The 26,942-nt window shown below is 60.2% G+C and overlaps 2 protein-coding genes across 3 annotated transcripts in view; one reads left to right on the top strand and one right to left on the bottom strand.

Moving 5' to 3' along the window:
• Positions 1-1,258: 1,258 nt before the first annotated feature.
• Positions 1,259-16,666, top strand: UNC13D (unc-13 homolog D). 2 transcript variants are annotated; one of them, XM_059997888.1, is made up of 33 exons: positions 1,259-1,506; positions 1,624-1,786; positions 2,536-2,571; positions 2,809-2,916; positions 3,015-3,074; positions 3,164-3,230; positions 3,458-3,638; positions 4,037-4,081; positions 4,217-4,285; positions 4,444-4,513; positions 4,702-4,806; positions 4,888-4,980; positions 5,055-5,158; positions 6,393-6,510; positions 6,617-6,741; positions 6,883-6,973; positions 7,047-7,103; positions 7,190-7,287; positions 7,393-7,444; positions 7,538-7,668; positions 7,756-7,876; positions 8,216-8,359; positions 8,538-8,636; positions 8,745-8,951; positions 9,132-9,200; positions 10,234-10,313; positions 13,171-13,276; positions 13,354-13,425; positions 13,963-14,046; positions 14,142-14,262; positions 14,476-14,599; positions 15,062-15,258; positions 15,958-16,666. In XM_059997888.1, exons 1-33 carry the CDS (start codon positions 1,325-1,327, stop codon positions 16,080-16,082), a joined length of 3,504 nt encoding a protein of 1,167 aa, XP_059853871.1. In that variant the 5' UTR covers positions 1,259-1,324; the 3' UTR covers positions 16,083-16,666. The 2 variants fall into 2 exon arrangements, with proteins under 2 accessions (XP_059853871.1, XP_059853872.1); XM_059997889.1 differs by lacking the exons at positions 1,259-1,506; positions 1,624-1,786 and adding an exon at positions 2,218-2,392.
• Positions 16,667-17,746: 1,080 nt separating this feature from the next.
• Positions 17,747-26,942, bottom strand: part of UNK (unk zinc finger) — a 33,793-nt gene continuing 24,597 nt past the window's right edge. The window contains exons 8-16 of the mRNA XM_059996931.2: positions 26,495-26,637; positions 25,884-26,084; positions 25,245-25,310; positions 24,607-24,781; positions 23,613-23,714; positions 23,257-23,445; positions 20,906-21,087; positions 20,030-20,287; positions 17,747-19,211 (exon numbers count right to left, since the gene is read on the bottom strand). Coding sequence (XP_059852914.1) covers positions 19,056-19,211; positions 20,030-20,287; positions 20,906-21,087; positions 23,257-23,445; positions 23,613-23,714; positions 24,607-24,781; positions 25,245-25,310; positions 25,884-26,084; positions 26,495-26,637 — 1,472 coding nt within the window. The 3' untranslated portion in view covers positions 17,747-19,055. The remainder of the gene's footprint in view (positions 19,212-20,029; positions 20,288-20,905; positions 21,088-23,256; positions 23,446-23,612; positions 23,715-24,606; positions 24,782-25,244; positions 25,311-25,883; positions 26,085-26,494; positions 26,638-26,942) is intronic.

The raw sequence follows: 26,942 nt of genomic DNA, 5'->3' as shown, positions 1-26,942 counted from the left end.
ATTTGTTTCCCTTTGCCTTCTCTCTTTTCCCTCTAGAAGGGGCTTCTTGGACTGGAACTGCAGAATGCATGTCCACTTGGGGGCTGTCGGGAGGGCTGGGAACAGACCCCTGGGGCCTGGCCTGGCCGCTGACCATGACCTCTCGCCAGCCCCTTAGCCTGCCCTCTTCCCTTTAAGCTTCTTGCCTGGTTGGTGATACGCCCCCTGGATGCACTAAAATTTGCTCCCGTTTGCTCCTGGCCTGGCTGTGGAGAGAGGAGATGGTTATTTAAAGAGAATTCCCTATTTATTTGACAAAAAAATTCAGTTAATATATTAATGTGAAATAAACCCTGTTTGCACCTTGATTTGTCTGCTGAAAATGTGAACTTGTAAAAGTGAGTGACTGGACCCTGCCCGGCTCTGCGTGTGGTGACGAGGCTCTTGGGAAGGAGAGCCATCTGGCTGCTTGGGGCCGGGGGAGGCAGTGTTCCCTCCCGTGTGAGAGTCCCTTGTTCTCTTGGCCTATTTGGGCCCAGGATGCTAAGGCCTCTCCTGTGTCCATTCTGTGGCAGTTGCTCAGCAACTGTGCCCACCCGCTGAGTCCCCTGGGGCCTGGCACAGCCCAGCAGCTGCTCTGGGTGGGAGGCGTTGGCAGGAGGGGCCGGGCTGGACCGGAGTTCCTGCGTCCCTGGCTGCTGTGCTCACCACCTTGCCTCGTGGGGGTTAGAGGGCACGTCAGTGAAGGCCAGCCCTTCAAGACTGGCCCCTGCAGCGCGGGCTCTGGTGCCACCCTCCTTGTGAACCCTGGGGCCGGGGCGGGTGGGAAACGGCCACCGTCCATGCCCAGGCCTGCACCCCCTGGACCCTGGCCTGGAGGGCGGCCCTGGGACCCTGTGGTGGAGCTCAGCCCAGCACCGAAGCATCCATTTTCCTGTCCCTTCTGGGCCAAGTCGCCCTGTCAGGAGAGGCTAGGCAGTAGCCTCGCCAGCCTGTTCCTTCTGCAGCCCCGCCCAGCAGCTCCTCGGGTTGGCTGAGGCCCGTACAAGGGCGTTTGAAGGGAGCAGCCGCCCGACCATCCTTATGGGGGCCAGGGCCGTGGGGCTATCCCTGCCCCGCGCAGCCTGGCCCTGTCACCTCGGTGGAATGTCACCTGGGGAGCAGAGCAGGCTGAGCGGTTGGCTGACGGCTGGGGAGGTGCCTCTCCGGAGCCTCCACCCTGTGCCCTGCCCACCCCTACTCCAGGTCTGCGGCCGGTTCAGGGAGACCTGAGGTTGAGAACCCCACCGGCCAGGGGAGCGTCCCCCGTCACCTGGATGCAGCAGGCCCGCTGCCCCCTGCCCTCATGCCCGCTGCCCACGGCGCTGGACCCTCCCCAGGGCCCCTGTGGGAAGGTGGGGTGGGGCGGACCCGCCCACCTGCTCTACCTCTGCCTCCAGCCCAGCTGAGTTCCTCCCAGGAACCCAGCCAGTGGGAGGGAGGAAGGAAGGTGCAGGGGCCTGGGAGCCGTGGCCCCCCAACCCCAAGGTGGTGAAACCCCGACCTGACCCTCCCGTGACCTGCCCTTCCTTCCCTTTCCCCTGGCACCGGGTGGCAGCCCTGGGCTCTTTGCATAACCCTGTGGCTTCCCTATCTTCACCCGAGGCAGCGGCACCACAGGCGGAGGGGAAGGGCAGGGCTGGCCACCATGGCGACGCTCTTCTCGCAGACCCAGCGGCGCCCTCCCCTTTTGCGCCAGGCCATCAAGATAAGACGCCGCCGTAGAGTCAGAGATCTGCAGGAGGCCCTGCCCCACAGGGCTCAGGAGGTAGGAGGGACCTCAGTGGGGAGAAGAGCAGGCCTGGGTGGGGCTCTGCCCCCTCTGGGTGCGGGGTCCCCCCTCTTGTGGGCTGCGGCTGAGGATGTGTGCCCCTCTCCTGCCCACCCCAGCCTCTGGCAGAGCCTTTGGGGTCTGCAGAAGAGGGTCTGCCATGTGTTCTCTGGGCCAGCCTGGGCCTCAGGTCTGGGATCTGAGCCTTTCGGTGGCCCCTCCCTCTCGCGCCCCAACCCCAGCCATCCGCTGCTCCTCCAGTCCCAAAGACACCCGCTCCACTAGGCAGGGAGTGTCCGCTAGGGGCTGGGCCTTCGGGGGCCAGCTGAGCAGCCCCCAGGCCTGCTTGGCATGAGCCCCCAGTCTCCCACCTCTGCTGCTGGGCCTCACTTCCGCCGCCGGGGTGCGGAGCGGAGCCGCCCGATAAGCAGCGCTGTTTCCTCTGGGGAAGGAAGGGAGGTTGGGGGAGGTTGAGGCCACGGATGCCTGCTGGCGCAGCTGAGCTGGCACGGCTGAGCGCCAATGGACCCGAGCCACGGCGGGCCAGGGGATGAGGAAGGTGGCCCGGGTGCCGGACCCCCGGGAGCCCTGCTGTGGGAACAGGTGTGCGGCACTGGTGGGGCTGGAGGCCAGGTGCTGGGGCCCCCTCAGCCCTCGGGCTGGGCCTGCTCTGTGAGGAGCCGTTCCCGCGTCCGAGCCCTGGTCCAGGCCTCTGGGACACCTTGTCTTTCCACCTCGCTCCCCAGATCGAGCCAACATCCCACCACTTGTCCCCTGAGGAGGTAAGAATCGGAGTGTTTCCGGGGCGCAGAGGGGTGCTGGGAAGCAGCCCTGCATCCTCCCAGACACCCCCCTAGGCTGCTGGCCGAGGCTGGGTCTCAACCCCCTCCCCTCCGCTGCGCGTGTGGACACCTGGTCCCCACCTTGGGCATGTGCCGTGAGTGCCAGGGGTGGCTGGTGGGGCTCAGACCTTGTGGTGGGTGGACGGGGGTTCCCAAGGTGACCCTGCTGTGTCTCAGCGGGCCCTGCTCTACGAGGAAGCTCTCTACACGGTCCTGTACCGCCTGGGTCAGCCCGAGCCCACCCATGTCGGGGAGTCCTCTGAGCTGCTGCGATACCTGCAGGAGGTGAGGCCAGCCCCCACTCCACCTGCCTCCCTGCAGCCTGGCCGTGTCCCCCCACTCCCACCCCGTGCCCCAAGCTTCCCACACTCCTACACCACCAGGCCTTCCGTATGGAGCCCCAGGAGCACGAGGAGATGCTGCGGCAGGTCCAGGAGCTCGAGGTAAGCCTGCCAGGGCTGTCCTGAGCAAACACGGGGGCTGGGAAGCCCAGCTCCCTCTGGGACTCAGGCCCCACCACTTGTCGCTCCAGAAACCAATATTCTGTCTGAAGGCCACGGTGAAACAAGCCAAGGGCATTCTGGGCAAGGATGTCAGTGGTGAGTAGGCCATGGGGGGCCCTGAGGGCCTTCTTCCTGGCTCCTTCCTCTCCCCATCACAGCCTGTCCCAGAGCTTGTGATGCAAGTTCCCATCTCCCAAACATCCCCTGGGGCTCACTTTGGTGCTGCTGGCCCCTTGTCCTTGGAGCCTGGGATGGAGAGGGGTAGGGGGGCGTTAAGGACTCTCCCTGGGAGCCTAGCCAACACCCCTCCCCTTCCTCCCCAGGGTTCAGTGACCCCTACTGCCTGCTGGGCATCGAGCAGGGGGTGGGTGTGCCGGGGGACAGCCCTGGACTCCAGTGGCGGCAGAAGGCCGTGGTGAGGCACACCATCCCGGACGAGCAGATCCACCGCACCCAGGTCATCACCCAGACACTCAACCCCGCCTGGGACGAGACCTTCATCCTGTACGTGGCCCTGCCCCCGTTCCTACCCGCTCTGGGCCAGCAGCACTTCCTGGCTCGGGGGAGGAGCTTGGTTTGACTGGAGGAGGAGCCTGCTCCCGAGGCAGCAAGACTGACAGGAGGCCAAGCAGGACACAGCAGTGGCTTAAATGCCACGTGCTGGTGGGCGGCGGAGGGTCAGGCACATCTGGGTTGATCTGGGGCGTAGCCTGAAGCCTTACTTTAAAGGAGAGAGAGATGCCGTTGGGAGGGGAGGAGGGTTTGCAGGGAGGGACTAAGACTTGGCAGTGGGTGATACTGGGTGGCAGTTTTGGGGGGCAGGCTCGGGGCTGAGGGAGCCTGTGGCCTGGCCAGGGGTCTATCCCTCCAAGACCCTCAGCCATGCTCTTTTCTCACTACAGGGAGTTTGAGGACATAAGCAATGCCAGCTTTCGTCTGGACATGTGGTGAGGAGCATGTCCCCCCCCCCCGCCATGTAGGGGTTGGGAAGAGAAGGGGGCCTGGAGGTGAGGGTGGCAGAAAGGGGTTGGGGGCTCCCAGGACACCCTCTCCGCCTCCTGCTCAGACCTCTGCCCCACCAGGGACATGGACACCGTGGAGTCCGTCAGACAGAAGCTCGGGGAGCTCACAGATCTGCACGGGCTGCGAAGGTGAGGGCCGTGGGTTTCCCGGGGAAGGAGTCGGGGCTCCTGCTGCCCTGCCTCCACATGCATACTGGTTGTTGGGTGGCTGCAGGTAGGGAGCAGATTCCAGCCTGACCCGGTCAGGCTCCTGGTCCCTCTCCCTCACGGCACCCTGCCTGGAACAGGATCTTTAAGGAGGTCCGGAAGGACAAAGGCCAGGATGACTTTCTGGGGAACGTGGTTCTGAGACTACAGGTGAGTGGAGTGGGGAAAGGTTCCCGGGAGAGAGGCAGAGAGGGGGTGACGAGGGGATCAAGGGAGGGGTTCCAGGTCTGCGCCAAGCGGAGCCTGGGGTCTGCCTCCCATCACCTCCCCTGACCCCGACCGGGTGAGGCTCCTGCGGCTCACAGGTGTGGGCATCCCCTGCCCGCCCGGCCTGCCAGGATCTGCGCTGCCGGGAGGATCAGTGGTACCCTCTAGAGCCTTGCACGGAGACCTACCCGGACCGTGGTCAGTGTCACCTCCAGTTCCAGTTCATTCACAAGCGGGTAGGTGGCCCGGCTGGGTGGGGAGGAGGGGTGCACTGGGCGTGGGGTCCTCTGCTCACGGCCGCGCCGGCCCCCCTGCAGAGAGCCACCATGGCCAGCCGCTCACAGCCCAGCTACAGAGTGCATCTCCACTTGCTGCAGCAGCTCGTGTCCCACGAGGTCACCCAGCACCAGGTACTGCCCTCCCAGGGGTGGGCAGGGCCAGGGTCTGCGTGTCAGGTCCTGACACCCTCCACCTGTCCCCTCAGGCGGGCAGCACCTCCTGGAATGGGTTGCTGAGCCCCCAGGCTGCCACCGTCCTCTTCCTCCACTCCACGCAGAAGGACCTGTCCGACTTCCACCAGTCCATGGCGTGAGTGCCCTTCCGAGCCCGAGTGCCCGAGGGCCGTCTGCGCCACACCACCCTCTCCCTCCCTGCGTGCCCTCCTGCAGGCTGACAGCCCGAAGTCTAACCCTCAGGAGATTTCTGTTTGGGGCCCAAATTGTATTTTAAGTTTTGAGTCAGTTGCTGACTTTTAAAACTCTGGAGGTTTGCTGTGCAGATTCACATCACCAGTTTCCCGTGAAAGCTTCGTGCTGGAATTGCAGGGCTGTCGCTTTGCTGGGCTGCAGGTGGTCAGAGCAGAGTAGCGTGCCCTCCCCCATCCATCACAGTTGCCATCTGGGCGCTTCGTCCCCTGACACCACCTGAGTCCTTCTGGGCAGTTGAGTTTGCCACCCCGGGCCCAGACCCCAGGGCCATTGAACAGATCTGTGCGCTGATGCTCCTGGATCCGTGTTGAGGGCCTGTCACCTCCCCTGAGCCTTTTTAGATTACGGGAATGCCAGGAAGGACACACAGGAGTTTGTAGATTTTTCCATGCACGAGAGGAGTAGGGGCACAGCCCGGGTGCTGCCAGGAGGAGGACTGAGAGTGGGAGCTGACACTGGCATTCAGTAGGGGGTCAGAAGGAGGCTGGCGGAGAAGGGCAGCTTCTAGGACCAGGGGCAGGTGTGTATTCCTGGATGGCTGTGGGGAATGCAGGTGAGGCTGGAGACTGGAGCAGGCACGGAGGGTGAGGGCCTCACTTGCCTGCAGGGCCTCAGCAGGGAGTGCGGCGCTGTATCCCCGCCTGGCGGAGGCCTGTCCCTGGCTTGCTCTTCTGCCCCAGCCTCCTTCGCCCTCCCTCTTGTCTCAGTTCGGTCACCTCTGTGAAGTCTCCCCTCGACTCTCTGAAGGGATGCTCTAGATGAAGTTTTACATGTACTTGAAGGCTCGAGTCTCCAAATCTGATTTCTCAAAAGAAGCAAGAAGTCCTGAATTTTAAAATCACAAATATTCTAATTTAAGAGATGGACAATTCATTTACATGTTTGAAAAGCACTAATGGGAACAAAAGCAATTCTGTGGGTTACCTTCAGCCACAGGTTTTCAGCCTCTGCGGGTCGATGGGGATCCCCAGGAGGCTTTGGGGTGGGGGTGGGGTGGGGATAACGCCGCGCCACCTGCCCCTACCCCACCCCCACCCCCTCCAGGCCAGGCCAGGTGAGCTGTGGGAAGGAACGTGCCCCACTTGGCCAGGCTGAGGGCTTCCTGTCTGCCGCAGGCAGTGGCTGGCCTACAGCCGTCTCTACCAGAGCCTGGAGTTCCCCAGCAGCTGCCTCCTGTACCCCATCACCAGCATCGAGTACCAGTGGATCCAGGGCCGGCTCAAGGCAGAGCAGGTGGGCTGGGGCAGGGCGAGGGGTGTTGGGCAGGCAGGGCTCAGGGAGCGGCTCCCCGGGCCCCATAAAGCAGCCCCCGCCTCACAGCACCGTCCTGGCCCTGCAGCTGGAGGAGCTGGCCGCCTCATTCAGCTCCCTGCTGGCCTATGGCCTCTCCCTCATCCGGAGGTTCCGCTCTGTCTTCCCCCTCTCCGTCTCCGACTCCCCAGCCCGGCTGCAGTCTCTCCTCAGGTCAGTGGTTACCCCCCCCGCTTCAGTGGAGTCGGGGACGGGGAACAGCTGGGGCACCTCTGGGGTGGGGAAGCCTGCCGGCGGAATGAGTGGGGGCTACGGGGCAACGGGCATCTTGCACACGGCTCTCTCTCCCCACAGGGTCCTGGTACAGATGTGCAAGATGAAAGCCTTTGGAGAACTGTGCCCCGAAAGAGGCCCCCTGCCCCGCCTGGTGACCGAGGCACTGCAGGTATGGTGCCCACCCTGTAGGTGCGGTGCCTGGGCCCAGCAGCCCTCCCTGCTCACTGTCTCTCTGCCCACAGACTGGCACCACTGAATGGTTCCACCTGAAGCAGCAGCACCATCAGCCCATGGTGCAGGTGAGGGGGCTCGGGTGAGGAGGTGGGTGGTGGGACAGGATGCTTGCCCCTCAGAGCCCTGCCTGGCTCACCTCTGCCCCTGCCAGGGCATGCTGGAGGAGGGCAAGGCCTTACTGAACCTGGTACAAGACATCATTGGTGACCTGCACCAGTGCCAGCGCACCTGGAGCAAGATCTTCCATAAGTGAGCAGGCGGCCGGGCCGGGAGGCAGTGCAGCAGGGGCTCAGAATGGGGACCAGAGGGACCCCGCTGTGTGCCGCCAGGTCACACCTGCTGCCTTTCCTCCAGTGTCCTCAAGATCGACCTCTTCTCCATGGCTTTCCTGGAGCTGCAATGGCTGGTGAGCCCCACCCACCCACCCACCCACCGCGTCCCAAGGCCACGCCCTCTGCCCTGGCTCTGGAGCTCCGCCCACCACGCCTTCCCTTCGCAGGTGGCCAAGAGGGTGCAGGACCACATTGCTGTGGTGAGCGGTGCCGTGACCCCGGAGATGGGCGAAAGTCTGTTCCAGCTCTACATCAGCCTGAAGGAGCTCTACCAGCTGGGCCCGGTCCTCTCGGAGAGGTGGGCAGCAGACTGGCTGCAGGGAGAGGAGGGCCCGAAGCCCGCAATGGCCCCGGCTTTCCCCAGGCTGACCCTGGCTCTCCCCAGGGATGGCGTCCTGGCCCTGGAAGGCTTCCACCACTGGTTCCAGCCGGCCATCCCCTCCTGGCTGCAGAAGACGTACAGCGTGGCCCTGGAGCGGGTGCAGCGCGCTGTGCAGATGGACGAGGTGGGGTTGGGGCCTGGACTAGGGGCAGAGTCCCACATTTCGGGGTGTGGCTTGCAGCTCTGCCAACCGTGTGGCACGTGCGGAAGCGGTTAACCAGCTTTGAGCGGTGCTCTCGAGGCCAGCTGAGTGCAAAACCCTGCCTCCTGTTATATTGGGTGGGGGGGACTTGGCCTGGGGGGTCTGGGCAGAGCCCTGCTTGTTCGCCTTGCAGCCCCCGGCCCAGCTCTGGGCTTGCTGTGGCTCTAGGAGCCCTGGATGCTTGCAAGTGCAAGGGGGGAGGGAGAGCATGGATTTGGCCAGCCTTGAGCCCTCCTTTCTACACACTCCCCCGTCTCCTAGCTGGTGCCCCTGGGTGAACTGACCAAGCACAGCACATCGGCTGTGGACCTGTCCACCTGCTTTGCCCAGATCAGCCACACTGCCCAGCAGCTGGACTGGCCTGACCCAGAGGAGGCCTTCATGATCACCGTCAAGTTTGTGGAGGTGCAGCCTCATTCCCACCCCACGATTTCTCCCCAGTTCTCATCCTAGCAGCCTCCAAAAGCCTATGTCCTAAATCCCCCAAGTCACTGAAATTCCTTTGCCTCCCCCCCCCCCGCCCCCCGCATCTGCCTCTCCTCGGCACTCCCCACCCCCATTGATCACGCCCTCCTCACCCCAGGACACCTGTCGGCTGGCCCTGGTGTACTGCAGCCTTATAAAGGCCCGGGCCCGTGAGCTCTCTGCCGGCCAGAAGGACCAGGGCCAGGCAGCCAACATGGTAAGGGCCAGAGCTGCGGGCTGAGGCTGGGCCGGGGTAGGGGTGGAGCCTGCCAGTCCTGGCACCATTCAGGAAGCTCGGCATCCCCGTGCCCACGCTCGCCTGCAGCTGTGCGTGGTGGTGAACGACATGGAGCAGCTGCGGCTGGTGATCGGAAAGCTGCCCACCCAGCTGGCATGGGAGGCGCTGGAGCAGCGGGTAGGGGCCGTGCTGGAGCAGGGGCAGCTGCAGAACACACTGCATGCCCAGCTGCAGGGCGCCCTGGCTGGGCTGGGCCATGAGATCCGCACTGGCGTCCGCACCTTGGCCGAGCAGGTAATTTGTTTGACCCACAGTGACCCCACCCCACCCATCCTCAGCCTGAAGTACCCTCCAGCAGGACTTGGGCCAATGTCCAGCCCCCTTCCCTTCCTGAACCTAAACTCAGGCCCCAAGCAACCTCTCCTGACCCCCGACTCACACCCTGGCCTCCCTCCTACCGTTTTGTGTCTCCAGCTGGAGGTGGGCATTGCCAAGCACATCCAGAAACTCGTGGGCCTCAAGGAATCCGTCCTGCCTGAGGATGTGAGTGGCCCTCCCTGCGTGCTGACCTTTGCCAGCAATGTGGGTCAGGGGTTGCAAAGGGGCTTAGGGTGGGCAAGGGGCTGAAGGCCATGGGGTGTCAGAGATAAGTCCCCCAGACTTGGGCAAGAAATGTTCCCTCCTGGCCTCGGTTTCCCCCTTAGATGCTAAGAGGGTGGGGTTGGGTCATTCCACCGGCTATCCCAGCACTGACAGTCAATGTGGGAGCTGCAGTGGGGGAGGCTTTAGACCTTGCAGCCAAACAGCCCCGGGCATGACTCCTTCTTAGCTGCCTGCTAGCAGAGCTGTTCTATTTATATAGGTCAGCTGACCTCAGGCTCCTCATCTGTCAGCGGGGATAATAATTACACCTGTGCTTGCTTGGGAGCATGCTACTCATTAATTCATCAACTATTTAAGCACCCACTTTGTCCCAGGTATTGATTTAGGCACTGGGGATACATATCAATGAACAGTGTGACAAAAATCCCTGCCTTCCTAGAGTTTTCATTCTAGTAGAGGAGGTGAAAAAAGAGCTAAGTAGATAACTATAGCTACGGCTGTTATTAGAACTATACATATATGCGTGTGTGTGTAAACATATATATATGTATACACACACATATCATATGTTAGTTAATGATAACCCCTCAAGAGAAAAATAAAGCACACAAGGGAATGGAAAGGGTCAGAGGACTGTGTTTTTAGATAGTGGCCAGAGGAGGCCTTACTTGGAGGGTGACAGCTGAGTCAAGACCTAAAGGAAGGAAGAGAAGGAGCCGCGAGGATTTCTATGGGAGAGAACAGCATGGGCAAAGGCCCTGAGGCAGGACCAGGTCTGGCAGGTTCAGGGCTATAGAAAAGGCTATACTGTCTCCAGTGTGGCTGGAGCCGACTGTGGTCAGGGGCTGGCTCTGCACACATTCCACAGATGCGCAGGAAAGCTCCTAGCCCCGTTTCCTCTCCGGGCCAGGGCAAAGGCATGGGGGTGGGACCAGAATGGGCCAGAACCAGATGTGCTGCCTCCCCTCCCCAGGCCGTTCTGCCCCTGATGAAGTTCCTGGAGGTGGAGCTCTGCTACATGAACACCAACTTGGTGCAGGAGAACTTCAACAGGTCTGCAGCAGCCGCCTGCCCTGTGGCGCCCCATCCCCTCCACCTCTCCTCCCACCCGCCCCTCCTTCCCGGCCTCAGCATCCATCCTCAGGGGAGGATGCAACCAGACTCTTAAACGCTTGCTCCAAGGGTCAGGGCGCTCATGGCCGCACAATGCTATCCATTTCACCTTAGGCTGAGCTGAAACCTGTCTGTCCTTTCTCCCTTAGCCCTGGGCTGCGTCTTCGGGAGGCTGCAGCTCTGCCCTCCCTAACATTACAGGCAGCTGGTGTTCCAGGGGAACTTCTCGTTAGGGTCTCTCTCAAAACAGGGCCCAGCACACTGGGCAGCCGTGGGTAGAGGTCAAGGGCATGGGCTCTGGACGACCTGGATTCATACTCCAGTTTCACTGCTGCTTGGTGGGTGGCCTTGAGCAGATTACTCAAGTTTTCTGTGCAGATGGTCATAGTTCTGGCCTCTACTGAGGACTAAATGAGTCATGTGAAGTGCTGAGAGCAGTGCCTGCAGCAAAGGAAGTGGTTGATGACTGAGCTGCTGTGACGACGGTGACGGTGATGATGACAGGTCCTCCACATGGGGCTGCTGGCCCCCAGAGTTCTGCTCCTGGTGGGGCAGCGGGGCTTCAGGAGCCCACCTTCTTTATTTCCTAGGCCCGAGAATGCCATTAGTTCAGCTCTAATCTTCACACAAAATAGAGTTTAATGTCTACTAAGACAGGGGCTTAACGTACCACTCACTGCCTCAGAACATTTAGAACAGTGTCTGTGCATAATGAACACTTAAGTATGGGGACTAAATTAACTACTTTTATTTTTTTTTATTAATTTATTTAATTTATTTTTGGCTGCATTGGATCTTCGTTGCTGTGCGTAGGCTTTCTCTAGTTGCGGCGAGCGGGGGCTACTCTTCATTGCGGTGCGCGGGCTTCTCACTGCGGTGGCTTCTCTTGTTGCGGAGCATGGGCTCTAGGCGCCGGGCTTCAGTCATTGTGGCACGAGGGCTTAGTTGCTCTGTGGCATGTGGGATCTTCCTGGACCAGGGCTCGAACCCATGTCCCGTGCATTGGCAGGCAGATTCTTAAGCACTGCATCACCAGGGGGGAAGTCCCCAAATTAACTACTTCTAGTATGGACCACCCAATTTTTTTCTAAACTTTAAAAAATTTTTAGACCTCCCCCATTCTTTTTTTCTTTTTTTTTTGGCCACACTGCACAGCTTACAGGATCTTGGTTCCCCAACCAGGGATCGAACCCACGCCCCCTTGCAGTGGAAGCGTGGAGTCTTAACCACTGGACCACCAGGGAAATCCCTAGACCTCCTCCATTCTTTCATTTTTTTTAATATTTATTTTTATTTACTTATTTATTTATTTATTTATCTTGGCTGTGCCAGGTCTTCATTGCAGCATGCGGGCTTCTTAGTTGCGGTATGTGAACTTCTTAGTTGTGGCATGCGGACTCTTGGCTGCAGCACACGTGAGGGATCTTAGTTCCCCAACCAGGGATCGAACCTGGGCCCCCTGCACTGGGAGCACGGAGTCCTACCCACTGGACCTGGACCACCAGGGAAGTCCCATCCCCCCATTCATTTTTTTTTTTTTTTAATTTATCTTTGGCTGAGTTGGGTCTCCGTTGCTGCGCACAGGCTTTCTCTAGTTGCGGCAAGCGGGGGCTACTCTTCATTGCAGTGTGCGGGTTTTTCATTGCAGTGGTTTCTTTGTTGCAGAGCACGGGCTCTCGGCATGCGGGCTTCAGTAGTTGCGGCGTGTGGGCCTGGTAGTTGTGATGCACGGGCTTAGTTGCTCCGTGGCATGTGGGATCTTCCCGGACCAGGGATTGAACACGTGTCCCCTGCATTGGCAGGCGGATTCTTAACCACTGCACCACCAGGGAAGTCTCCTGCACCCCCATTCTTTTTTTTTAAAATTTATTTATTTATGGTTGTGTTGGGTATTCGTTGCTGCACGCGGGCTTTCTCTAGTGGCGGCGAGCGGGGGCTACTCTTCGTCGTGGTGCGAGGGCTTCAGTAGTTGCAGCACAAGGGCTCAGTAGTTGTGGCTCGTGGGCTCTAGAGCAGTCAAGGCCTCCTACCGCGCCTCCGAGCAGAGCACAGGCTCTAGGTGCACGGGCTTCAGTAGTTGCAGCACAAGGGCTCAGTAGTTGTGGCTCGTGGGCTCTAGAGCACAGGCTCAGTAGTTATGGCGCACAGGCTTAGTTGCTCCGTGGCATGTGGTATCTTCCCGGACCAGGGCTCGAACCCATGTCCTGCATTGGCAGGCGGATTCTTAACCACTGCGCCACCGTGGAAGCGCCCCACCCCCGTTCTTAATTACACATTTTTTGTGCTTATCTGCCTGACTCTACTTTGACAAGTGAAATTTCAGTTATTTCAGTTGTTATTAGGATGGACTGTGGCTTGGTTGCTATTTTTTTCTCGCCGCAGGTAGTACATGCTTACCCATGCTGTGTGCTGAGATCCTATTCATTTTGGTCACTCCCATCTTGACTCATGATTCTGTCATTGGGGGACCACCCTTCTGCTCCTTTTTTGGTTGGGGTTTGTTAATCCTAGTGAGAAGGATCCTTCACTAGCTTCCGAGACATGTTGGATAGGACTAGGCCTGTCTGCCCCGCCCCCTGCCCTCCTTCCCTCAGCAGACCAGCCCTCCCTCCCTCCCCTGCCTGCAGCCTGGGCCCCAGTCCCACCAGTGAGGCAGGTGGAGGGTGGGGGTGGGAGGCACTGGCGAACGGGGGTGGGCCTGGGTCCCACGAGGCCTCTTCTTTCTCAAGAGCATCTCCGCTTCCTCCTCCTCTGTCCTCCTGTCCTGTGTCCGGCATCCCTCTGCACGGCACCCCAGCCTTCTGACCTTGCTGTGGACCCACACGCTCACGGTGCTGGCGGAGGTGGCCGCTTCCCAGCGGAGCTGCCCTCTGGCTTCTAGCAGGCTGAAGATCGCACTACAGGTAATAATACCAGTGACAACAATAAAATCCCTGGTGGGAGAGTGCCTGGGGGTCACCTCTGATGTCTCGCCCCCTAGAACCTGGAGGTCTGCTTCTACGCAGAGGGCTGTGGCCTGCCGCCCGAGGCGCTGCACACGGCCACCTTCCAGGTAGGGGCCTTTTGGTTAGCTGTTGGTGTGGGGAGCCTGCCTTCCTGTGCTCACCTGTGTCCAGGACCAGCTACGTGATTTACAGGGCCCAGCACAAAATGAAAATGTGGGCCCCTTTAAAAAAGCATAATTGACGGCGCCTCCCTGGCGGTCCAGTGGTTAAGACTCCGCGCTTCCAATGCAGGGGGAGCAGGTTCCATCCCTGGTCCGGGAACTAAGATCCTACATGCTTCGTGGCACAGCAAAAACCAAAACCAAACAAACGCCCCCCCCCCCACCAAACCAACAAAAAACCCCTCCACGTGTGAAGTTCTTCTAAACACGGTTGGGGCGGGGGCGGCTTTGAGACACACCTGTGGAGCCCACCCTGTCGGTGCCTCTGGCTGTTGCCAGGGCAACCCTGCCTGTGGTCCCCCAGCGCCCAGTGCTTTCCACTTCACGTTGTCGTCTCCCGTTGGCTGCAAGCTTCTGAAGGGCAGCACTGGGCTGCGACTGTGTGACAGTTCAAGTGACTCCTCAGCTGTGCCCCATCCCCAGGCTCTGCAGAGGGACCTGGAGCTGCAGGCGGCCTCCAGCCGGGAACTCATCCAGAAGTACTTTTGCAGCCGCATCCAGCAGCAGGTGAGTCTCCCTCCTCCGCCGCGCTCCCTGCGCGCCTGGAGCCCCGCCTCGCCCGCTCAGCCCCTGCTGACGCTGCCCCTGCGCCCCGCCCCCAGGCAGAGACCACCTACGAGGAGCTCGGGGCCGTCACAGTCAAGGCCTCCTACCGCGCCTCCGAGCAGAAACTGCGCGTGGAGCTGCTCAGCGCCTCCAGCCTGCTGCCCCTGGACTCCAATGGTGAGTGGAGGCTGCCCCAGCCACTCTCCGTGTCCCCACTCTGGTCCCCCGAGTTCCCGGGGGCTCTGCTCGTCCAGCCTGAGCACTGGGTGCACTTCTGCTGGATTACCAGGAGGGGGCAGTGCTGCTGAGCGGGGCACAGCTGCTGGCGTGGGCACCGGCGGCGGGGCTGGGATATCCTCGGCCAACGTCCCCTCCCCGGCCACTTGCCAGGCTCCAGCGACCCCTTTGTCCAGCTGACCTTGGAGCCCAGGCACGAGTTCCCTGAGCTGGCCCCCCGAGAGACCCAAAAGCACAAGAAGGAACTTCACCCACTGTTTGATGAGACCTTTGAATTGTGAGTGGTCCCACTAGCCCTGGACCCGCCTCAGGCCTGCTCCTCCCAGCTGAGGCGGGCCGAGGGGCTCCCCTCAGAGGACTGGGTTTGAGTCCCAGGGAGGGAGCACTTGGGACAAGTGTTTGCTGGCGCAGGCCTCAAACCTGCTCCCCTACAGGTGGAGTGAGGCTGCTGGGGAGACTCTCCCAGTCTGAGTCCAGTGTTAGAGGCTTGCTTTCAGGGAAGGGTGCTGCCCCTGAGGTCCTCTGTTCCACCAGTCAGGTGGGCCTGGGTACACAGGGGCCCCTGGTTTAAAACATCGGCCCACAGTCAGAGCAGGCACCATGGCGTGTGGCCCAAGGTACACCAGGCTCAGAGCTCTCAACCCTAATCCCACGCGTCTGGGCGAGCCCGCGTCGGGGGCTGTGTGGCCACGGCAGCACGTGGGGCAGGCAGCTGAGCCCGGCTCTGCCCCCCGCCCAGCCTGGTGCCTGCTGAGCCGTGCCAGAAGGATGGGGCGTGCCTTCTGCTCACGGTGCTGGATCACGACACGCTGGGGGCTGATGACCTTGAAGGGGAGGCCTTCCTGCCGCTGTGCTCGGTGCCGGGCCTGACGGGGACTGTGGAGCCCGGCGACGTGCCTCAGACCCGCCTGCCCCTCACCTACCCTGCACCCAACGGTAGGCCTGAGCCCTGTGAGTGTGGGCCCTGGCCCAGCACTGGGGATACAGGGGAGGGGCAGCCGTGAAAGGCTCAGGGGCCCCCAGAGGCCGAGTTGGGGTCAGAGGAAAGCCTCCTTGGAGGTGGAAGCCTGTGGAGCCAGCCTGGGGGCTTGTGTTGCTGAGATCTCGCGCCTGGTCAAGGACCAGTGAAGGTTAAGTTAGGCCGAGTGTGTGCGACTCTCTCTGGTGGGATAAGGTCACCAACAAGTTTGCCTGGGGAGAGGGGCCATTTCTGTGCCCAGGGGGCACGTTCTTGCAGGGCAGTCCCCAAGCTGGATAAGAGGGCTAGGTCTTGTGTTTGAGCGCTCACCATGGGTCAGTTCTAAGCACTGGACATATGTTAACCCTCAGTCCTTACAACCACTCAGTGAGTCAGGTGTTATCGCTACTCTCCGAATGAGTAAACTGAGGCACGAATTGGTGGACTGGCCCAAGGTTCTTGTATGGAAAGGAAGAGTCGCCACCTGAGGCACGTCAGCCTCTCGCGCCGCAGGTGCGCCCCGCTGCCCAGGCGTGGCAAACGCGTTTCCTGCCTCATCTGTCAGGCTGTCTTGCGAGCTTGGCTGGTGTGGGCCCATGGCTAATTTCTGGAGAATGGGGCAGTGCTGCAGCCCCTGCCACTCCCCGAGTCTGACCCCCAAATGCCTCTCTTTGCAGGGGATCCAATCCTGCAGCTGTTAGAGAGCCGGAAGGGGGACCGCGAGGCCCAGGTGTTTGTGCGGCTGCGGCGGCAGCGAGCCAAGCAGGCCTCCCAGCACGCCCCGTGGCCAGGGCGGCAGTAGCGGGGCTTGGGTCCCTGGGAGGCCTGTGTTCCCCCCACCACAGCGCAGCCCTCCCACCTGGCCTAACACTCCAGGAGGGCCCTGCAGGTCGGGGGAGCCCCAGTGTGCGGGGTCCCGCTGCCAGAGCCGGGGCCCACAGTGATGGGGGCCCCATTCGCAGTATTTATACCCCCTCCTTCCTCCCCTCAGCCCCAGCCTCAGCATTCTCTGCCAAGTCCAGCCCCTGGGGGAGCGGAGACAGCTGTCTGCACCCCTTACCCCTGCTCCCCTCGTAGGGAAAAGCCGCTCTGGCAGAGGAGGGGCTCAGCCCTTCCTCTCCTGGCAGGCCTGTTCCAGCCACTGAAGTGGGGGGCCAGGTGCCTTGGGCCCTATTCTTCAGCAGCCATAATGAAGGGAGCCTGGGTCCTCTCCTGCGGGAGCTGCCAGCACCCAGGCTAAGGAGCCTAGAGCCAGGGACCTTCTGGCTCTGAAGGGGTGAGAACTGGTGGGCAGTGGGGCTGGCACAGTTTGGCTATCTGTGTCTGCTGAGGACCGCTCCTCCTTGGGACAGTACCTAGAAATTTTCTTAGCAAAAATAAAAAAATTAACAATACATCGTCCTCTTACTAAACATACTGTTGGCCTGCAGCGGGGCCTAGGTTACAGCCAAGCCATCACAAACCCCTCCTCAGCCCTCAGGAGAGCCTGGGCTGCCCCTGACTCTGGGCCCCAGCCCACCGCTCACTCCCCGTTACAGAGCAGCGGGGTAGGTGTGGAGGTAACTGACGCAGCAGCAAAAGCTTCGAACCAAACACCACCAGACGTATCAGGTTCTGTCGCCACTGCCCAACACAGGAGCCTGGCACTCATGGGGGAACCCCATGAGTGGGGGGGGGGCCTCCCAGGGGTGCAGGCTGAGGCCGAGGGGCTGCTCTGAACAGCAGGGCTTAGAGGAATGGGGCCCCAGACCTGCCTGGGGGAGTGGCCCATATGCTGGGAGTCAGAGCCTGAGGCTCACTTCTCATTCCAGTGTGACTGTGGTTGAGTCACCTAACCTCTCTGAGCCTGCACAGGTATGATGAGTGGGGGGAGGTCAGATAAGACCATGTCCAAGGCTTCTTTCAGCGCTGCTCCTCTGAGACCCATACAGAAAGCCCACAAGGTGTGTGTTTTCCCACCCACCTAACAGGCCAGCTAAGAGCAGGGGAGGGGAGGTGGCTGAAAGTCTCCCTCAGGGGGCAGGCCCTCGATGCTTTTATGAGCAGGCACTGTCTGTTCCTCTGAGAAGCTAGTAGGGGCCTTGTTGTCTTTTGGAAAACATTAAGTATACCAGTTGCATCTGACGATAGAGCTCTGAAGAGCCCTAGGGCCTGGGAGGTCTCTGGGTCCAGGGCTAATGGTCCCCATCCCATCAACCCCAGCAGGCCTGCGTCAGAACACTCAAGCTCTGTCTAGGAGCCTGGAGCAGCCTTTGGGCCTGGATGGGCCCAGAGTGCCTCAAGGCCTCTTCAGCTATCTAGCCACACCTCAGGGGTCAGGCACGAGCCTTTCCCATGGCTGAAACCTGGGCTGGGCTGGCTGAGGCCCTCCTTTAGGGCCCAACTCCCTCCTGGGTTGGGTTGGCAGAGGCCCTCCTTTAGGGCCCAACTGTCCCTCACCCCGACATAAACAAGCTACCACCGCAAGTTCATATTTTATTTCCAATACGTTTGGAGCTTTGATTTTTGCGTTTTTGTAAAAAAGTTTTCACTTAATTCGTTGAAAGCCCTTTCGTGCTGAGCCCAAGGGGGCGCCTGGGCCGGGCCAGACCCTTTGCAGCCCTCTTGCTCCCACCCCAGAGCCCCAGTGCTGGGAGTGGGGTGGCTTCCCTCTGCCCACTCTGCCCTCCCACCCCTGCTGCATCTCTCTGTACAGAACAATTTTAAAAATGGAAGCTAAGACACAATATACATCGGACAGGCACGCACACACATGCACACAGGCGTCTGCTCCAAACGGGCAGGACGTCAGCTGCACTCAGAGAGCACCAAGGAATGCATACGGAGCCCCTCCTGGGGAGGAGGGCGGGGCCTGAGCCCCACCTTGGTCCTCACAGTCCGCAGCTCCTCCCCACCTATTGCCCTGCTAGCTGCCAGAGGGAGGGGTGGACAGCACGGAGGGCTGTGCAGAGGGGAGACAGCTGAGGGCAGCTGGGGGGTGATGGAGAGGGCAGTGCCAGCCTGGTAGGTCGCCCTGGGGCCAGGGAGGCTGCTCTAGGAGCCCGGGGGTGGGGGGAGGACTGGGGTACACCCCCGGCCTCAGGTACCTGAGGGGTAAAAGGCCTGGGCTTTGCCCCTCGAGGAGCTGCAAGGGCCCAGGGTTGGGAGTGGGGCTGGCCCCACGGCTTTGGCCCGCCAGCCTGGACTAAACACGCGCTTGGTAACCCTAGAGCTCGGCGGGCTTGGATCCCCCGCGCTCAAGCCTCACAGCTGGGAACCAGGTCTGGGCCCAGGTCCTCCACACCCCTGGCTCTCGCCCTGGCCTGGGGAAGTGGGGTGAACAGGGCCTGCCCTGAAGGCTTGTCCCCTCCCCTTGGCCCCTTCTAGCTTTCCACCCTTCCCTGCTCAGGCCCCAGGAAGAAGTTAAAAATAGTTAGTTCCTACATAAAAAAAGAGGCTGAAACAGATTCCCTGCCAAAAGGCTGGTGGGAGAAGAGGGGCCTCTGTCTCTGCAGTGGGAAAGGTAGGGAGCGGGCAGAGGGAGGACTGCAAAATAGTTTTTTCTCTTAAAAAGTGCTTGGTGAGTCTGTTTAAAGTGTGTGTCTATATCCACGTATAGATATACACACAGACACTGTTCACACACTGGCCGCCCACGCACACCTACACACATACAGAAATGTATACATAATCATATACATACATACATACATACATACATACATACATACATATATATACTTTAAAAAGTCCTAGGGGAGAAGATCTGAGCCAGGCCGGGGCCAGGCCTGCAGGGTCACGACTGGAGGGCGTGGGCCCGGCCTGGCTGGCAGACGGGGCACTCACTGCCCTCGGCACAGAGCTCACACAGCACGGCGTGTTGGCACGGCAGCACCGCTCGGTTCTGCTCCTGACACTTAAGGCATTTCACCGACTGCATGTGGAACACGGCCTGTGGGGAAAGGGACATCACGGTCACCGGCCCAGCCCCATGTCGGACAAAGAGCTCCCCCAACTCTCACTGTAGCCCCTTGGGATGAAGAAACTCGACAGTGTGCTTACAGGCCCCAGCTGATAAGGAGGAGGGCAGGGTCAAGGGGCTGGCTGATCACCTCAAGGCGCCTCATCTCTGCTTTCAACTGCAAGGCCGAGTGGGGCTGAGTCGGAGCTGTGCGTGGGGGAGTGGGGAGGGCCAGGGCCGCTCTACAGCTCCAGCCGGACAGGCTTTCCCTCGCACAAAGGCTTCTGCCTCTTGTCTCGTTTGACCTTATAATGACCCTAGGTCCCCAGTGAGAACTGTGGGGTCTGGAGAGGGTAGTGACGGGCCCGAGGTGACACGGCTGCCCAACGAAGGGAAGTATACTCTTCCCACTGTGCCGCACTCCCCTGGGGACCCAGAAGGGCACCGAGGAATGCAGACAGGAGCCCTGGGGACTAACCATTCTGGAATGTCTGCTGGCGTGTGCAGAGCTCACAGGAAGAGAAACTTAGGGCCCAGGCGTACTAATGCAGCTCAGCTCAGTGCCTGCCCTCGAAAGTGCCAGGGGTGGGCCCTGGTGCCCATCTACCTCCAGGTTTCCCACCTCCCCAGTGAGTGACTTTCTATTCCGAGCTCCTCTCCAGCAGGCTGGCATTTTGTGTGAGCTCAGCGGGGACAGAGGCTCTTAGGAGGGTGGCCATCCCTGGAGCAGCAGGGACCCATCCAAGTCCAAGCACTGGCTGAGCCCACTGTACCTCCCCACCCTGTGCTCCCCAACCTCCTAAGCTGACCTTGTCCACTTGCTCCAAGTGAGCCCGCAGCTGCTTCTGGAGAGAGTAGAGGGTGGAGAGTGAGAGGGCTTCCAGGTCGGGGAAGGTGGGCAGGGCCTGCGGGTCGGGGGCCGAGTGCAGCCGCTCCAGCTCCTCCTGTAGTTTCTTCACCTGCACCTCCAGTGCATCTCGCTGCTCCCGGGCCAGCTCGCACTCAGCGCCTGCCGCGCTGGCCCGCTCCCCGGCCTCCTCTGCCTCCTTCTTCCAGGCATCACAAGCCTATGGGCCCAACACGCAGCACCTTGTCATGATGGCCCCCCTGCCCTTGCCCCCCACCCCGAGAGTGCATCTCTGGGAGCCCGTGTGGGCCACTGTGGCTGTGGGGCCTGCGGGGGAGCTGGGTCAGGTGTCTGGGAAGTGGGGCAGGGAGGAGGGCTGATGCTGCCTGCAGAGAGGAGAGGTTTCAGGACCTGCAAGAGACCCTCTGTGGGCAGGGAAAGGGGCTGAGCCCAGCACAGCAGGGGAGCACCAGGCAGAGCTGGCCAGCACCTCCAGGGGCAGCCATGCTGTGGCTGGACATAAGGCCCATCTCAGAACCTAGAACCCTGGACCTAGAGCCCTGGAGAGTCAGGGCTTCTGGGCAGAAGCAAGCAGTGCTATGGGCCCAGACCAAATAAGCAGCTCACAGAGGGAATTCCAGGCCTGGGATACCAGCCACCCCAGGGTCCTGACCGGCAAGGCAAGTTTTTCCACAGGGGGAGAGAATAAGCCAAACGGAGTTTCTGCTCTGTTCCCCAGGACCCCTGGCCTCCCCCAGCCCCTGTGCCCACTCTGTGTAAGACGGGCTTGGGCTAGATGCCACAGGCCCCGGGAAAGGCGGGTGGGCGGGGCCAGTACCTGTCTTGCCTGCTTCCAGGACTCCTCCCACTGCTTGATGGTGCCGTTGGCTTCATCTAGCTCTTGCCGAAGCCGGGCCAGCTCGGCAGCCCCAGGCCCTGACAGGAAGGCAGGGGAAGTGCCCGGGGAGAAGCTTCCAGAGGCAAAATGCTCCCAGATGCTGCTATTCATCCCATTCAGACCTGCCCCAGGAAGGGGAGGAACATCAGAGCTCCGAAGAGCTTTGGGCTTGGGCCTGGCCCGCCCCCCCCCCCCCCCCCCCCCGCCCTGTCCAGCCCTGCCTGGGGGCCTCCAGGGGCTGGCTGTGCAAGGCTCCAGCAATGTCAGGCTGGGGAATTTCACAGGGATGCGCAGGCGCCACCTGTTACTCATCAGCTGCTATTTAACTTCCGAGTCTCAGCATCCCCGTCTGTAAAGTGGGGCTCCCATCACTTGCCTCACGAGGTGATTCAGGGGACTTGGGAAGTGCTGTAGGGAGAGCAGTCTGGAGTGTGGCAATTTGCGAGCCCAACTTCACTTTCAGCCTAGAGAAAGGGGAGCCTTCTTGCACCCTGATGTGAGGCCCAGGAGGAGATTCAGGGAAAAAGACTTGGGTCAAGAGCCTCAGATGAAGGCAGAGCTGGAGCCGGAAGAGCACAGGGAGCCCTTGGTCCATCCCCCTTGTTTACAGTGAGGAAACGGACATGAAACATGGTGCCAGGAATCACAAAAACAGTTACATGGTAGAGCCAGGACACAGCCAGGGCGTCTGGCTCCAAAGGCCTACTCTTTGCAAACAGCTAAGCTGTGTGCTCATCCACCGCCCCCTTCACCCACTCATTCAGCAGATGTTTAACTAACACCACGTGCCCCTGCTCTGTGGCCCCCAGGACGGCCCCTGTCTTCTGAGGGAGACTCATATCCACCTCTGGCCTCATTCTGCCCACACATATCATTCTAATGACTTCTTTCTTGCTCCCTTTCCCACTAATCCAGCCAGGATGTTCTGGAACCAAACGGATTTAAGAGAGTCTGTCCTCCAAGCAACACAAGTGCACCTACATGACCAACGTCATCCTGTATGGAGATGTGAGGCTCTCAGCCCTGTCCTGGAGGCGAGAACTTGGGATCCCTGCTGAGGCAGCCCTGGCCAGGAGCAAGCTCCACCTGTGCTTCTCCTCCCGCCCGGGTGGCATTTCTGCTCGTGGAGAGGCGCCACTTCCTCGGGGAGCCCCACCCAGGTTAGGTCCCTCTATTATTCTGAATCGCAGCACCCAGCCTGTTGCCTCCACACAATAGTGCTGGTCTCTAAGTATGATGTAATGCCTGGGCGCCTCTGCCTCTCCCGAGAGACCGTGGCTCCACGCCAGCAGAGACTGCTGAGCTCACCTTGTATCCGTAACTATGTACAGAAGGAAGGAATGCGTGGCCAGTAATAGGGCTGCAGTCAAGATACCTCCAGAATACGGGCAAGCCGACAAACGTAACAGCAAGCACCTGAGCCGGCAGCATCAACACCAGCGGTGAAGGTGCTGCACTCATCTTCAGAGACATGAGGGAAGGACCCAAAGCTGCTCAGAATGTCAAAGGGCAGCTCAGAGGCTCAGGCTCAGTGTGACCAGGATGGCCAGCACCCTCAGGGAGGGTGTTTCTGGTCTCCTTGAACAGCTGCTGGGGGAGGGGGAAGTAAGAGTAGCAGCTGCTGCTGAATGAGAGGCAGCAGGTTGGGCGTCTGCTGCTTTACGTCTGTTACTTCAGCAGACGTTCGCACTGGCCCCACGCACACACGCAGGTCTCCACCCACGCTTCTGGACCCTCTGCTCTGACGTGCCCTCCAGAGCCCCTGGTCCACACAGTTCTAACGCTGGGTTCAGCCAACAGCCTTTGGAGCTACAGCTGGGTCCGCTTGGTGTTTCTGCTGGACAGGGAGGCCGCCCCGCGCCACGGCCGAGCCTGTTCAGACCTCTCCCTTGGCCCCGAGGAGCTCTGGGTGACTAGGCAGAGCCGCCACACTGGCACGGAGAGCAGACCTAGACCCTGGCAACTCCGAGGCCACACTTCTCACTGTGCACTGGCCCGGGGCCTAGCACTTCACTCATGTTATTTCCTTTAAGCCTCACAACCGCCACACGAGGTGGGTGCTGCCACTATACCCATTTCACAGAGGAAACTAAGACAGGAGGCGAAGTCACTTGTCCAGGTTCACACACCTCAGAGAATCATGGAACCGGGGCCTGACTTGCCTCCGTGCCCAGAGCCCCTACTCTAACCTCCACTCTGCACTGCCTCTAGCCGTGGACAAAACGGCCAAAGGCACTTTCCAAAAGCCCAGATTCCTGCCCCAGGCCTTAGAGAGCCATACCCCCTCTTACCCAAAGATCCATGTGATGCTGACGTCCCCAAAAATGTGTTTTCTGACTGGCTCAGGTGGCCCTGGGGCTGCTGCAGGAAATGCGAGGAGAGGCTGACAGGAGGGGACGGGGATGCTGAGTGGAAGGAAGCAGAGCTGCTCAAGGAGCCAGGGATGTTCACGGGTGCGGAGCTCTGCAGCAAACTGCCGCCTGCAAGAGAGGCCCAGGAGCGTGGCCGAGTGAGGGGCGTGGCCGAGTGAGGGCCGGGCAAGCCACGCGGGGCCACACTGAGCAGGGCGTGGCTCGTCTGCCCACCCCCGGGCCAGGCTGGACCCCAGGGGCCCTCCCAAGCCATCCTGCCCACCCATGCCCAGTACCGATTGTGATGCTGCCTGGGTGGGGCACCGTGCTGTTATCGAAAGTCTTCTCTAGGGCAGCTACCCCAAACTCGTTCAGGTCCAGGTCATCCAGGGCAGACTCTAGAGACAGAGTGACTGGAGTGTGAGCCTCCCAGCCTCCCGAGGGCCCACACAGTCCCGAGGTTCCAGGCCTCACCTCCTGGACCCACCTGCCCTTTACTGCCTCTACTCCTGTCCCTGCCTCATCTTCGAGCTCAGTCCCACTGGAGCTGCGCTCGCTCAAGCCTCCGCTTGTGCCTGGGCTGCCCCTCTGCCAACACCGATCCCCTAGCCAAGTCCCGCTCAGATGGCTCTCCTTTCAGAAGCCTTCTTCGATACACCCGGGGGAAATGAGTTCTAATCCAGCTGACAGAGGTCTTGTCCCCTGACGTTACAGCTTGTATGTCTCACCCCTGAGCTCACTGAGGGCAGGCAGGTCTCTGGACCCTCAGTGGCTAGTGTACAGTAGTTGCCCAACAAATGTCCACTGCGCTCCGAGGAACTGGACTGGGAGGGCAGGAACAGCATGTCTTCATCTCTGTCACCCCAGTGCCTGCAGTAGGACCTAGCACAAAGTGGCACCCATAAATGACTGCTGAAAGAGAAGGGCAGTGGCTTCTGATGACCAGGAACTCTAAGGACAGCTGTGCAGGTTTTTCACAAGGATACCTAGCTGGGGTTGAATGACGTATGTCATGGAATGAGACTGCACAGACCCATGGGAAGAGGCATCTCTTTCTAATCTGCACAGAAGAGCAAACTGGAGGGCTAATTGGCTATAAAGGCTAGTCTTGGCCCTACACCTTGGGCTCATGTTCCATTTAGGTCAAAGGGCTCAGAATGCCCACCCTCTGACTCTCCCAAGACAGATGTCTAAAGTGACCAGTATGCTGGTTTGAGTCTCACTCCAGAATCCTAGTATCTCCGACTCCAGACCTGCTCCTAGACTTAGCAACAGAAATGGCCCAATTACCTATGACCGACTCTACCGTGTCGCTGGTGGGGTAGAAGGGCAGAGCATTTGCATTCATGCCAGGAACACTGCTGGTGCCGGCGGGGCTAGGGGGAGTAGCTGCTAGGCTGGAGGTGATACTAGAAGAGATGCTTGAGGTCAGGGGGCTGCCCACAGGGAGGATGCCCAGCATATCCTGCAACGAGAGAGTGAAGAAGAGACATAGTGGGATGGCTGCCCACGGATGGGGGCTGGAGGCGGGGGCTGGCTAGGGCAGAAGGGAAGGGTGCATCCCAGCTCTCGCCTGGTTGCCCTCAACACCTTGTTGGGAGGCTGGAGTTGGACAGGTGTGGCTTGGAGGCTGCAGGGCCTACTCATCCCTAAAGTTCTGCAGTAGGGGAAGGGAGAAGCAAGTTCAGTGCAAGGACAGATGTTTAATATTTTTTTTAACTGGCTAATGAGTGAGTCCGGAGATGAGGGGCTCAAGGGCCTGACTCCCACCCTCTCTGAATTTGGGGCTGAGGCCCCGCCTTAATCCTGCCCTCAGTTTGTAGAGAAAGCAGTGCCCCGTGCTCCCCGAAGAAGCCTCCTGGGGTTCTGGGCCTGTCCTGTCCACAGCAGGTTCCAGAAGGGGAGAAAGGGGGCTGAGGGCTCTTTACCTGTTTGGGCTGAAGCAGAGGCTGCTCTTGACTCCTGGGCTCTAGTGAGTGGGGTTTTAACTTGGCCTGAGAGAAAAGTCAGGGAGCAGGAGATGAATGTGGTGCTTGGGAGGGACCCTGAGCCCATGAGTCCTCCTAAGCATCAACTTGCCATGGCTCACTGAGGGGGAAGGAGGCACCAGACACCTGTTGTACAGTCCCCCTTCACACACACGCACCCTCCTTCCCTACCCTGGGAACCCGGGGAGCTGCTCCTCTCCTCCCTGTGACTCCAAGTCACAGATAAGCCAGTTCCACACCCCTTGTCCTGCTCCCCAAGGCCCTGCTGCCCCATCAAGGCAGCACAGGGCAGGGCAAAGTCCGGACGTGGGGTCAGAAGACGGAATAGTAACCCTTTCCCCTCTATTAACTGGCTCTGACACTGGGTGAGGTGCTCAGCCGCTAACCTGCCTGTCTTCATCTGTAAAATGGGATGGCCTCACCCGCTCTGCTCAGTCTTGAAGAGGCTGGGAACAGGGTCTTCCTATCTCCCAGCCACATTCCCCATAGCTGGGCCAGGACAACCCTCCAGGTCTTCTCTTGCCGCATGCAGAAGGTTAGCCCATGCTAACCTCACTGGGCTGCCCCCTCATCTCTTACCTGGCATTTCAAAGTTTTCAGGTACTCAGCTCCCACCTGGTCTTCCCTCTCGAAGCCAGGAGCCTTCTTATAACTGCCAGGGGCGAGGCCGGACTCCCCAGGGAAGACAATGCCTTCCAGATTCGGGGGCTTCCTGATGGAGCCCGGTGGGGAGCCACAGAGGTTAGATGGGCTGCCGAGGCTGCTGTTTCTACAGAGGAGCTGCAGAGAAGGCAGAGAGTAGGCTGGTGGGCAAAATGCAGGCTGCGGCACGGCCCATTCTCCGTCCCTGCGTGGGAGGGAGACCCTTCATCAAGGGGCTCAGTTCCTTTTTAACTGGCCAGGGGGCAGCAACCACCACCCAGGACCCAGAACCCCATGTGGAAGCTGTGTGTTGGGGGGCAGACAGGCTTTGTCCCTTCTACTACCTGTGATCAGCTCTACCCAGGCTGATCGGAGGTCTCTGGGGACACCACTCCAGCCACTATCAGCTTTTGACAGAGAGAAGAACCCTGGGGCAGAAAGGGCAGCACCCTTGGGCAGAGGCCTCCTCCCCAAGCACAGGGCACGAGAGGCAGGCGTTGGCTCTGGGCAGGCATGGTACCCACCCCACCCCCTGGACAGGCACGTACAGCGCTGAGGTCAGGGGCATGCGGGCTGGAAGGGCTCACGGGCACCGAGTCTCCGGCAGCAGACGGCATGTACAAGACGGGACCTGGCTGGGTGGGGCTGGACACAGCTGAGGAAGGCTGCAGGTCATCACTGAGGGGTGGCTCTGCAAGAGACAGGGGCAGGGTGTCAGCAGGCTCCTGAGCCAGCTCTGTCCCTCCAAAAATGCATCTGGGTCTCTTTTAAAGGAGCGCATGCATCGCCCTATGTATAAAGGGAAGGCTTCTGTTTCTATTAATATCACGTGCTGTGCACTTACTATGTGCCAGGCAATTTGTATTAATCGTAAATCTTCAAAATGACTGGAAGACAAAAGTGATACCATGGTCTCCATTTTACAGATAAGGAAACTGAGGATCAGAGAGGTAAGGTATATCTCCCAAGGGGGCTGAGCTAGGAAACAGAAGAGCT

This window comes from Delphinus delphis, chromosome 19 (assembly GCF_949987515.2).
Source record: "Delphinus delphis chromosome 19, mDelDel1.2, whole genome shotgun sequence".
Taxonomy (NCBI): domain Eukaryota; kingdom Metazoa; phylum Chordata; class Mammalia; order Artiodactyla; family Delphinidae; genus Delphinus; species Delphinus delphis.
The sequence above is the reverse complement of the archived record's forward strand: the minus strand, read 5'-3'. Positions and strand labels throughout refer to the sequence as shown.